Source organism: Pyxicephalus adspersus, chromosome 9 (genome assembly GCF_032062135.1).
Source record: "Pyxicephalus adspersus chromosome 9, UCB_Pads_2.0, whole genome shotgun sequence".
Classification (NCBI taxonomy): domain Eukaryota; kingdom Metazoa; phylum Chordata; class Amphibia; order Anura; family Pyxicephalidae; genus Pyxicephalus; species Pyxicephalus adspersus.
In genome coordinates, this window is record NC_092866.1 from 50,723,587 (window position 1) to 50,736,870 (window position 13,284).

The 13,284-nt window shown below is 38.9% G+C and overlaps 1 protein-coding gene across 2 annotated transcripts in view; it reads left to right on the top strand.

Annotated features, from left to right (window-relative positions):
* HIPK3 (homeodomain interacting protein kinase 3) overlaps positions 1-13,284 on the top strand; it is an 87,383-nt gene that overhangs the window by 62,495 nt on the left and 11,604 nt on the right. For both annotated transcript variants that reach the window (XM_072421887.1, XM_072421886.1), the window contains exons 4-12: positions 417-536; positions 2,191-2,277; positions 4,773-4,957; positions 9,466-9,625; positions 10,437-10,560; positions 11,045-11,166; positions 11,242-11,369; positions 11,902-12,063; positions 12,143-12,436. In XM_072421887.1, the coding sequence (XP_072277988.1) occupies positions 417-536; positions 2,191-2,277; positions 4,773-4,957; positions 9,466-9,625; positions 10,437-10,560; positions 11,045-11,166; positions 11,242-11,369; positions 11,902-12,063; positions 12,143-12,436 (1,382 nt within the window). The remainder of the gene's footprint in view (positions 1-416; positions 537-2,190; positions 2,278-4,772; positions 4,958-9,465; positions 9,626-10,436; positions 10,561-11,044; positions 11,167-11,241; positions 11,370-11,901; positions 12,064-12,142; positions 12,437-13,284) is intronic.

Consider the following 13,284-nt stretch of genomic DNA (forward strand, 5'->3'; position numbering starts at 1 on the left):
GTGGGTGGTAGTCCCTATATTGTGACCAAACTCTTTCATAACCAGCCAAATACACCCAGGTGGTTATTGAAAAGTGCTGGGCGATGCGCCCAGCTAAAGGGGGGCTGGGAAGAACATGGTGTAGTGCCTTCTTGTTTCAGGGGACAGATACGTTTATGCTCAATTCAATTTCCCTATCAGTCATTATTAAAGGTTCAAAACAGATTTACATATTAAACTTTGTTCTATTTTAACCTGACAATCAATTTTGTCTAAAAAACGGATTAAGAACAAAATAGCGATTAAGATGAAATGAAAGTTTACACCTAGATAATCATAGTACCATCTAGTAATATATTTGCTATCTAGTTTCAACCAAGTAGCTATGCTAAAGAAAAAAAATTAATAATCTTTTTTTCTTTTCTTTTCTTGTGTAGATCCGATACATTTCCCAAACTCAAGGGGTACCGGGAGAACACCTGCTAAATGTGGGTACAAAAACATCAAGATTCTTCCGTCGTGATCCAGATGCTCAGTACCCCAGCTGGAAGTTAAAAGTAAGTGACATTTACAAAGTTATCATCTGCAATCATCGTAGCTTCTGTTAGGGTTTTTGGTTCAGCCTGATTAAGGGCCTCCGCACTGAATGGTTGTACACAAGCCCTGTCACCAGACCAATTATTTTAATGAAAGTCTTCTCATTGGGTTATATGTTTACCATATTTTAGAAATGGAACCTGTAAAAGCTTCCTATGTATTGACATTTAAAAGCCATGATATTGTTGCAGGTCACCACCATCCAAAACAGGCTTTCTTGACTGTTTAACTCCTTGAAATAACTTTTTAGGTCATAGGGAACCCCTGCTATTATTACTCTATCCACAGCCCACAGTACATTAGGTTGGTGGTCTTTGTTGCTTAAATTGCTTGCTAGCAATTTAAGCAACAAATAACAAGCAATGAGCAATAACAAATTGCTCACTGCTCAAGAAAACCCCCAGCAACCACTACAGCAAGGGTGCCAAATCTGGCCCGCAATGTCCTTTTTTGGCCCCCAAAGGAATCCTAAATATGAATTGCAGCTGGCCGCTGCTACATTGAAATTGCGTCGCTACTACAATTCCCGGCACTACTCGCATCTATAGACCAACACCCTCACGCACCCAATGCGTGGCCCGACATTGGACTGTTTTATAGACGCAGGGAATGGTAGTAGTGGTGCTATTTCAGTGAAGAAGGACTTCCAGCCACTCATAACATTAAGGCCCGCATTGGACTGTTTTCTTAACGCAGGGAATTGTAGTAGTGGTGCTATTTCAGTGAAGAAGGACTTCCAGCCACTCATAACATTAAGGCCCGCATTGGACTGTTTTCTTAACGCAGGGAATTGTAGTAGCGGTGCTATTTCAGTTTCAAGTTTGTCCCGCAACTTTGTCTAAGTTTTTAATTTTGTCCCACTGTGTATTTGAGTTTAACACCCTTGCACTAGAGGAACCTGGTTAGGAAACACTGATCTAAAAGGTTATATAGGGAGAGAGGAGTGGAGATTCTGTGTCAGCACATAAAGTAACTTGACTCTGTTAGTATAGGACAGGACTATGATTTTCAAAGAGCCATACTGGGAAGTTGACTGCCCTGGAGTAGCCATATTTTCTAGTAAGTTTGAAATCACATTCTGTGTGACTAAGAAGTAATTATTGGAAAGGATAAACACTGCAATTAAGCATTTCTTTGTGATTTTTTTTGAATGATTTTACGTTTGGTGACAGGGTCCTTGTTGTATTGTTTTAATAAATAACAGTAGTAGAATCAGGTCTGGTGCAGCATGGCGGCTTGCTATTAAGCAGGATTGCCTTTTCAGTGCTAGGATACTGGTTGTATTTCTGGCTTTCGGTTTGTATGGGGTTTATCCCCCCCACATATTTGCGTGGGCTTCTTCTTCAGCTTTCTAGGAAGGTAATTGGCTTTTGACCAAATTGTCACTAGTATATACCCATATGTGATTGTGTTGTGGTATAACTGGACTAAAGATGAGTGCAATTAAATATTATCATATTAGAATTACATTTATACCTTTTTTTTTTTAAATAAATTTTATTAAAGAATGATTGTGGTGCGCCCTATAATATGTTGTCCTATGTGTTCATGCCAACTGCTTATAAAATGTTGGGTCTTAATAATAGTGCATTTATTTTACTTTCTCCTTAACAGACTTTGGAGGAGCATGAAACAGAGACAGGAATGAAGTCTAAAGAAGCCAGGAAGTATATTTTCAATAGTTTGGATGATATAGTGCATGTAAGTAGCTAAAGTGTAAACTGGATGTGTTTTAATAGCTCCCTTTGACAGACTTTAAACCCATTTTTCATAAACAATTAACAGAAGGGAAAAAAGATTTAACACTTGAGATAGGATGGGGCCAGGTCTGAAGATAGTTCTCTTACCTGGTTGTGTTACCCCTCCAATTGCTGGCATTGTGTGAAATGCTGGACTGGCAGTTCTACGCTGTACCTACCTGATGACATGAGGTGGCCGGCTCTTATTCTGGTGTAAGAATGCCTGCTAAAACAAGGTTTGTATCCTGTTTATATTGGTTCAGGGTACACACATTTCACCTTTCTAATCTGACTAAAGTTTAGCATTACCATCTCTGTAAAGTGGGCACTATTAGGCTTCCAGAGGTTTTTTTTTTTTTTTTTTTTTTTTTTTTTGACTGATTCTTACATGACATTCCTAGATCAACCGTCATTTACCTTTTCTGTACCTACTTTGAATCTTTGGGCTGAATCAGGAACCAAATCTCAAATAAACCAACTAGACCTCTTCTCCCTGTGTTGTGGACAGACATAATCAAAACATGATTTTTACAAACTTCAGTGACTGTTTATCATTCAACAAAATATTTTGGGTTTCCAGTTTAGAAGGATAGGCAGTTTGTGTATCGGCCATCCAAAGGGCAAAATATCAAACAGAGAATCTTTGCACACATGCATAGCTCTGCCATGAAGCCTATAAAAAACATGGTTCTGTAAAAATTAGAATTCCAATACTGTATTATGTGTTCTTCCTTTTAAATTCTTTGTTGCTGTAAGATCAGTCTTTTGTAAAAAATGACAAAGTTAGCTCATCCTGGATATCATATTCTTGTACAAAATAATAGGTAGTTTCATTTGATATCTTATCTGTGTTATGAAAGTTGTTGCTGTTCCCTGTCCTCTCCCTCTTTTGTGTTCTCTTCTTCATAGTACTGCGTGTTCCCATTTACTGGGAACCCAATGCCATATACACTCCACTTTGTGTACTTGTTTCCTGGTACCCCATATGAGCTTTGTTGAGGAGAGCATCCAATATATAGTTATTTGTTATTATACTTTAAATGTAGACTAAAAATTGCTAGGTGTTCATTTAGATTGTAGTTCTTTAATTACAAGAAAAACAGAAAAACATGCCAAATTTGCAAAAATGTGTGACATGGAGTCAGCTACAGTAGCTGGTTACGAATGTGTGATTAGGAAATTTTAATTGTGTCTCCACCATACTATATGGTGATGTGACCTACATCTGTACCCCATGTTATGTTATGGTCTATTGTACTGGCTCAGACATGTAATTAATGAAATTAGATTGCAAAAGATGAACAAGCAAGGTAGTATTTGGTGCAAAATATTGCCTCAACGATTCCGCCCTTACATCTTTGTGCATATGCAGCTTTTATTTATTAAAATCCAATCTGCTTTTGAAAAGAATATGGAGGGGATATCTGTTTTACATACTAGAGATGGGCCCCTGAAATTCTTTAAAAAGTAATCCATAATAATCGGTCTGCAGGTTTCCCTGCATGGATTAGCTTCTGTCTGGTTACGGTGAATCTTGTAGCCATTTCTCAATTCAGATAACATGGAACTCCACAGGACTGGAAAAATGGCCACAGAATAGTTATTAATAAAAGAGGAAAAGACATTTCTATATAGTAACCCGTAACCTTTGACTATATTCAGATAACCTTTTAACAGTAAGTAGCACTCGGGTGAGAGAAGGATGATGGCTGATTGGTGGATTGTGTTTCAGGACATCGCCCTTTGCTTTAGTAAATAAACCTTTGTTATATACCCAGTTCAGTTGTCCTGATAGGTTAATCCCTAAACCAACATCTTTCTCTGAATGACTGTGAAACTGGTCCTGGAAAATACAAACATTTACTGGCAGAATCCTTACCCTATTAATATTATTATTAGTAATATTATTATTAACCACCTGGCCGGTAAACCGGACCTTGGTACGGGGTAATAACACTTGCAAAAACCGTTAAACCTGAACTTTTTTCAGGTGGTCAACAAACGTTGTATTGCAATCCGATTGTCATACATTGTATGACAATCGGATTACAATTGTAAGAATTTTGGTACAGAAATCTAGGCATCAGTGTAACGCCCAGGTGGTTAATAAACAGTCTTTATATAGTGCCAACCTATTACACAGCGCTGTACATTAAATAGGGGTAATAACAGACAGATACAGACAGTGACACAGGAGGAGGAGATGACCCTGCCCCGAAGAGCTTACAATCTAGGAGGTGGGGGGTCTTCCCTTCTTCCTTTTCTTTAAACCTGGGAAACAAGCCGGATTTATCGTGCCTGTGTTATAAAATATTTAAAATATTTGGGGTTATATTAAACCCCAATTATTTTAAACAGATTTTTCACATTGTGTAGTTTCTGAAAAAGCTTAAAATATGATAAAGTATTTTTTTTGTTTTTTTAACATTTGATATCCTTTGATGTTTGTGTTCTTAGGTGAACATGGTGATGGACCTGGATGGTAGTGACTTGGTGGCTGAAAAAGCAGATAGGAGAGAGTTTGTGGGCCTGTTGAAGAAAATGTTGATGATTGATGCAGAAGCAAGAATCAGCCCAGCGGAAACCCTAAACCACTCCTTTGTTACCATGAAACATCTCCTAGATTTCCCCCACAGCAACCAGTAAGTCTTCAGGGCCCGCTGAGATGAGTTTTTTTTCCCCTTTCTCCAGTCGCCACTTAGTTCACAAAAAGGTCCTCATTGCTGTAACAATCCTTTTTCAGTAATAAAAGACACTGAAGTTCCACAGCTGGCCAACAGCACGCCTTGTGTAATGCTAATGAGATTTTTCTATAAACTTCTAATCTTCCATCGTTACAGAATTCAAAATAGATCTCTTGCAGCCTTTTTCCCACTATGAGGATTTGTTTTGTAGTTTTTAAAGAGTAAAAAGAGATTTAAAGGACAGCGAGGTCAGATGTTTAGACGCTTGTGTGGAGTGCTCTAAACCTAGCAGAAGTGTGCCGCCTGATTGCTAGCACACGAGGCAGGGGATTTATGTACTGTATAATGAACACTGAAATTTATTTTACGGTAGAAAGATTTACAGGCAGAGCTGTAGAAGATGACTCTGTACGGAATGCAGACTAAACAAGCTAATGACGACACTGAATGGTAAAGACCATAGGTTATCCATATGTTCTCTTACTAAAACTACCACAGGGCTAAGCAAAGTTCCTCCTTGACTCCATCTGATAACATACGGACTAACAGATTGGCCACTGAAGAGTGAAATAATGAATTGTGGCATAGAAGAGTGTTGCCTGCGTCTCATATATTTCACAGAGAGAAATAAATATGGTTCAGTTGCTGAAATCCTTTGATAAAATACAGATTGCTTATCTATTCTCGACTGAGCTGCTGCCAGGAGAAGCCACATGTAAAGGTAGCATTTCCCTGTCATAAGGAAGCGATAAACTGTCAGTGTGAACATAGCCTTAGATTTAAATTAGTATTTTATTTATTAATGTCCTTTGAGGTAATTCTTTTCTTTTTGTGGCCACTATGAGCAATCTGGTGTTCTTCAGGCAGGTGCATGTCTTGTAATGATGGTGGTTGTGCCAGCCCCGGCTCAGGTTTAGTCTATAGGCACAGGCTTATTAGGCAAGAATAAAACGTATCGGGCTGCTGTCCATAATGTGAGCGAGCAGCCTAGGGAGACAATGCTGCTTCTTCAAAGACAAACTGCACTGAGTGAGCTTGTTCTTGGCAGGATCATCAGGTAAAAATAAAGAAAAACAAATGCAGCTACCTCATTTAAGGACTGTTAAGCTGCGACATTTTGTTTTTGGGTCTAGATCTGCTTTACGTATATGACTTGATCCTCATAGCTGTACTTTGTCAAGGATGAGATCCAACTCCATTTTTGGGCACAGCTTTCTCAGTATAAATCTATTTCAGTATGTTTTCTAAAAATGTATAAAATTAATACACATTTAATTCTTCTCAGCAAACAGCATGACTTTCCTCCAGGGCTCTTTGACATGTTTGCATTTTTTAACTAAATGACCCAAAAATGGCAAGGAACATGTGTACCTGTTGGGAGCAAAAGGATTGTAGGTGATAAATTCTCCAGCACCCTGCATGCATTTGCCAGAATGTGTTCCTTTACTTTGTCAAAGTTCTTTATCCTGTCTGCTGTGGATCGCCTGCCTCATTTTCACATTACTGAAAAGAAAGCCTGTATTTATAGAACATGCCAACTGGAACACGTTCAACGAACTAAACGCGGAAAATATGACCGCAGTGAAATATTTACAAAAGCACTGGAGCACAGTAGCATTCTTAAATAGGTCAAAGCCCCACTATAGATTAAACAGACAAGACAGATGGTATCATAGAGGTTTATCTCTTTTTTTTTTTTTTGCTGCTGTTCAGGACAGAGGAAGGAAAGGGGTTATAAAATCCAGCGACTTAATGTAGGAATTGTGTAATATTAGCACATACCCATATCACACCAACCAGAGAAGAGAATCTTTCATATCAGATTTACTGTGCCGGGGTGACATAAAACCTGGTCAAGTGTCTGTGGAAATGTCCAAGAGTCAGAAGCCTGTCCAGAGCAAATACTATTTGTAATTATGTATTTTTTTCAACCCTTGCACTATCACAAAGGATGTAGGGCTAGATACATGTCTGTGCCATCTCACATATATAAGTGACATATATTTCCTAGTGTACTTCCAACTTTTTTATGCCTTTGTGATGATACATGGAAAGATCTGCAGAAATGCAATCATTTTACAAGTTACTTTTGCAGTCCTGAGCCATGGTTCATGGCATTGATTATGTGAAACACTTTGATTATGCTACACTTTGTACACATTTAGCTAAGCTTAAATTAAGCTGTACCACTTCCAGCTGCAAACAAACACAGGAGCTCACAGGATTTGCAAACGCCTAAAAAACCCTGCGGTCACAGCCTGTAGCTGCTCTCAGATGCCAAGCCAATGCCAACAGGCACCTGGGAGCAATAACGGATGCTGTTGTTAACCACCAGTCGTTACCAACTCGCATAAGTGTTGGATAATATCAGTGCTTGTAGTGCTGCATTATTTTTTGCTGCTTTAACATAACCTTATCAACAACCGGAAGTGTTGGATATCAACATTGCCTGTAGTGCTGCAGAGGTAAAGGTCTAACATGTAGCACAATGAAAGGATAGCAGTGTTCAACCCAGAAATGTTTAAAACTAGGTGGGTAGAAGCTGTAGGTGGGTGGCAGCCCCAGTATTGTCACCCAGCTTAGTAGTAGTCACCCAAAAATCAGCCGGCTGGTTACTGAAAAGTGCAGAGTGGTGCACCCGGCTAAAAGGGCCTGAGGGAGTACACTGGATAGGTGTTCACTTTATTCTTTAAGTTTTCGCCATTTCATTTTTTAAAAATGTATAAAAAATGCCAGAATGTATAGGCTGGCCACATATGGTAAAATCTAACTGTACGGTCTTCTTTAGTTTTACCGTCAACTATGTAGTGACAATGCCTATACAATCTGTTTGGTTTTTATCCAGGTAGGTTGTCCATTGTGCTACATAGTTTTTAGTAAATAGGGCATTGTACATATTGTAATGTGTGCAGCTAGGTTTATAATGAGTGCACACGTGATGTTTTTAAACTTTGCCCAAACCATATTTATAATAAGTCATTGCACATGTGGACTACAACGTCTGTATATTTAGAAGTGGCCAGTAGCAAATTGGCGCAGCACTGTGTTTGCTCACTGCAGAATAAGCTTAAAGTTGGGGATTGTCCCTTTTTAGATCCCACTCATTGTGTTCCCTATAGTAACAATTTAATTGAACACACATGGTTGCTCTTGATAAAACAGAAACATTTATTTTCTCACGTTGTTATAAATGTGCTCAGTGCTGTTGTAGCTCTCTCTTCTGCTGTGGCTCTATAAGCTTGCAGTAACAGATGCTGGTCTCCCCGGTTATCCTTCATAGCTAGAAGTCAGAAAGGCATCAGTAAAAAGTTCTGGTTTAGTCAGCAGTTTTCTGAAAATCATCTAACTGTCGTCCCTTGGTACATGCTGATTAATATGTGAGCAGATTCTGAAACAAGAAAGAGACTGGGATTAAAGAAGAGAAAATGAAGAAGGCCACCACAGTGTAAATTAGCAAGATTTGCAAATCGCAGAGATATTGACAAACTAATCGTATTTCAGTTTTCAGAAAAATATTTACAGAGGATGTCAATATTTTAACTTTGAGAATCTCCTGGATATTTCATAAATCATGTATACAGTATTGCAATATATAATTTTCAAGTAGTAGCAAGACTGCATACCACAGCGTTTGTATTCATTGCCTAGAGCAGTTTTTCTTAACCGGGATTCCTCCAGTGGTTGCTAGGGGTTCCTGGTGCAATGAGCAATTTGTGCCTCCCAAGACAGATTAATTGACACCAATGATCTTTTTTGTTTATCTGTAAGGGTGGCGTTCTTCCCACTGTCCAACGTACTCAGATACTGTGACTTGTGAATATAGTACAGTGTTCAAACCAGAATTTTTTTTTTGAAGCTGTAGGTGGATGGGGGCCCCTGTATTGTAATCAGTAACCATCAAAAAACAGCTGGGTGATTACTGAAAAGTGCCGGGTGGTGTCCCCAGCTAAAAGGGGCCGGAGAGAACACTGTAGTAGTTATAGCAGGGCTTCTCTGAAGTCCTGAAAATGTTATTTCAAGGCTTCCTCTATATTGAAAAAGTGGAGAATGGCTGCCCTAGAGACTGACAGCAGAAGTACTGCTGATCATCTTTCATTTAACAAAAGATTAATACTTGTGTTAAAAAAAACAGCTATAGCTTTAGAAATAATCGGAACAACCCATCAAACCCTAGGAATGTGTTCGCTTGGTGTACATTATGATAAACTCATCCTAGTCCTGGCTACTTCCTTTGTGACAGGGCCTGGTTACCCTCAATCTGTTGCTGCAGTAAGAATTACGTATAAAGACTGACATACCCCATGACCCACATGTGTTTAATACGTATCAGTATCAGGGCTTTCTATTTTTTACTAACCAGGACCATTGTGTTGGAATATTGAAATATTAATGTCCCCTTTGTTTTAAGACTTAAAAAAAAAAAAAAAAACATGAATTAAGAAACTTTGTTTTTTTTGTACCAACAGTGTGAAATCTTGTTTCCATATCATGGATGTCTGCAAGTCACGTCCCAGCTTGGGCGACACAGCGAACCGCAATAAAACATCAGTCATGAGACCGGTGGCCTCAGCCAATGCAGCTAACATTTCAGCTGGTTTTTCCAAGCTTGGCAACGTCAGGGGTCAGGTAAATGCAGCCGTATTCTCATTTATCGAAATATATCTCTCCTAAAAGCTCTCTGTATTTGTCACAGCAATCAAATTCAGAATGCCACTAGGAAATGACAAAATAAAAGTTTGAATCTAAATAATTATTACATGGCAGTAAAGAGGCCTTTATACTTTTATAAAATTACTGAAATATTGAAAGAATCTGCCAGTAGTGTAGCCTAAGGTTTGTCATCTTTATCCTCCCTTTGCTTCTGTGCTGTGACGCCCAATTTGCACGTAAATGCTATGCCAGTCTACCTCCAGTTTTCTTTATATGTTACCAAAAGGGCTGGGGTAGGTAGCTACCTATGTGGGTGACATCAGCTACATTACCATATAGTATGGGACTTCTGTGGGAGTCCGAAGTACTGGTTGCCCAACAGATATCTTTTTGCTGGCACTTGTAATGGCCCCATAGCCATCCTACTTGCACCAAAATATAGCAGATATTTCAATAGTGAAATAAAACCGGGGACATGTTTATTAAACCCTGGGCTTGGTTATGAAAAATTCATCAAAAGAAAACATTTCCCTGTATGTCCTCACTGTGTTAGGGAAAAGGTTGGCACTTGCAGATCAGTATCGGGAATCAGCAAGCTGTTCTGCAGTGTGTAATATGGAGAAAGTTTTTGAATGTGGTTATTGAGCCCTCTTGTGGGTGTATAAAAAAATTGCACCCTGCATCCAAAAAAAACATCCAGCAGCAATGAGTAGTATTATTCCAAGTGATTTAACAGAAACACTAATATAACTGCTTTCTCAATACATTTTTTTTCTTTGTCTTCCAGGCTTTAACCACATCAGGCCATACAGTTATACATCATGGTATACCAGTGCAAGCGGGAGCTGCTCCATTTGGTTGCAATGATGCTTTTCAGCAAACGTTGATCCTTTGCCCCCCAGCCCTTCAAGGTACAAACTTTAAGTGATGGCCAATAAACTTCTAATTAGATTAAGTGAATTAGATTTAGATAAAAGTAGTAATTGCCCAAATGAGCTCACACAAACCAGGGCAGGGGCATGGAATTGTAAGCACACTGATTTGTCAATGTCTTTATGTTATGTTTTACATTTTTTTTTTGTTAAAAGGAGCAGCATATGGCAATACCCAATCCTTCAATAAACTGAGGATGCTGTGCAGGAAACCTTAAAGTGTTTCATGTATTTCTCCCATTTGCAGGGTTTGCAGAAGCCTCTTGCCTACACTACAGTTTCTTGCCATTCCTTCTTTGCTTTACAAATTTTTCCACCTTTCAGGCTACATGTAATGTCTGTAGTCATATGCCTAGGAATATTTGTTTCAATTAAATGATTTCAATATTTAAAGTCATACATGGTTAGACTGCACATATTGATGGGGAAGGTGACAAGACCCTATACTTTTTTTTTCTTGCAGGAATTCCACCAAACCATGGGAAGCACACAAGTTACTCAGTGAGATTGGACAACACTTTGCCTCTGGTCACACAAGCCCCTGCCATCCAACCCCTGCAGATAAGACCTGGTGTTCTCTCACAAGTAAGTATACCTGCATTACATAACCTGTGTTTTCGATGGTGTTTTCAGATACACTAATGTTTGTATCCCTTTCAGCAAACATGGTCAAATGGATCACAGCCCATATTGGTTCCTGCATGGCAACAAGTGACAACGGTGGCACCAACAACTACAACACTTGCCTCTGATAGCATGGCTGGACCACAAAGACTTGGCGATTGGGGGTATGTTCTGGCTTTCAGATTCTTGATTTTTTTTTTTTTTGTTTTGTTAAAGTGGTTAGGTCTCATGAGGGTGAGCACGTTTGAGGAAACAAAATTATAGTGAAGGCTAAGCAGGATGCAGAACATGCACATGTGAATGTCCCATGTAGGTATGCCAAAACAAATGTAATTGGAACAATAACCCCCAGGATTGTATATAATACCTTAAGGCTGTGGACTGTCCTGTGGAGGAGGAACAAAAGACATATAAAATGACACTGTAACTTGTAACATCTTGTTATACCTGTTTATATCTGTACTCAAAGAAAATTTATAGGGAAGTGTACTAAATCAGTGTCTTGATAAAGCTATTCTCATCCTTCTTGACAATCGAAAGCAGTCAGGGTAGGGAGACCTTTTTTTAGCTGACAAGGTGGACAGAAAATAGAAAGCCAATGGTCGAGTGTTGCCAGTGATCAATTAGCATGCACTGCAGTGATCTAGCCTTTGTCACATGAATGTTTTCTTAATAATTTTACTTCAATTTGTATAGGAAAGTAATTCACCATGGAAATCATTACAGCTCAATGATCCTACAGCCTATTTTAACCAACCAAATGACACTGTCGGCTCCTCAGCCCATCAGTTTAGGCATTGCACACGTGGTGTGGCCCCAGCCTGCTGCTAACAAACGGAACAAGCTTTGTCAGAACAGGTAAGACATAACCATAGCCTGAAATTTGTATCTGTCTTTTCTGCTTTTCTCCTACTGATCATGTGATCGTTGTCTGCAGGAGTAACACAATACAGGACACCGTTGTCCATAATAAAGCACTTACCTCTCCAAAGATCTTAAACAGCGCAAAGACCACAGAATCTGTAAGTTGTACGTTACCAGAAGACAATCAGAACCCCGAGGATCAGGAGGTTGCCCTGTGTACGGCATCTGAAGGGGCATCGCTGGATGTGTCCAGCCAACAAAGGCAAACAATTGTTATAGCTGATTCACCTAGCCCCACAGTGAGTGTTATTACCATCAGCAGTGACACAGATGAGGAGGATTCGTCACAGACACACTCCTTGAGAGAGTAAGTGCTGCTTCTTGTTTAATATTAATAAATGGTGTATGTGATGGCTGGCACTGCCTTTGGAAATACAATGAAAACTTTATTCTTACAGTACTGAAACAATTTAGTATGCACATTGAGTATTTTCACTTAAGCCAAAATTGGGACCCTCTATCATGCAGATGGCCAAGTTTTATAAAGGCTGTGGCTGATGAAATTTTTATGTACCCAAAAATGAAAATGCAGTCTTCTATATTGAATATATTAACGCTAAAGGTATTTTTAAATGCAACCTACCAATGGAATATCTCAGGACTTTCTGAGTTATTTTTGGCATTTTTGCCTGTGTTAGTGACTCAGGATAATGTCAACAAATCACTAACAATATCCAGCAGAAATTTTCTCTATTCTAAGGTCCTCTCAGTCCACATTATTCATGTTATTTTTTTTTATATATAACCTTGCCAATTAAAACTGGGCCATTCAAAAGCCTTGTACAAAGATCTACATTCTCAGCAGTAACTGTTTAATGCAAACTCTCTCTGCTCTGTGTGTAATGCTTCCTGTAGATTGCTGCTAAGCTGCAGCAGAGTCATGAATAATTCTTTTTTGAATGATCAGGAATATATTGTTAGCCTGCGAGAACTTTATTAGGCAAATTCCTAAAACCTTGGGACATAGATTAAAATGCTCAGGATCAGGTATTTCCAGAACACCACCCTACTGTTAGCCACAGACCTTTAACCAGTTAGTTACCTTTTCTAAAATGGAAGTGCAGTCTTGCATCATATATAGTAAAAACTATCTTCTAACTCCTAATTGCCCATATAATTATCCGGTCAGCCTTTCTCCCAAAGTAATATGATCTG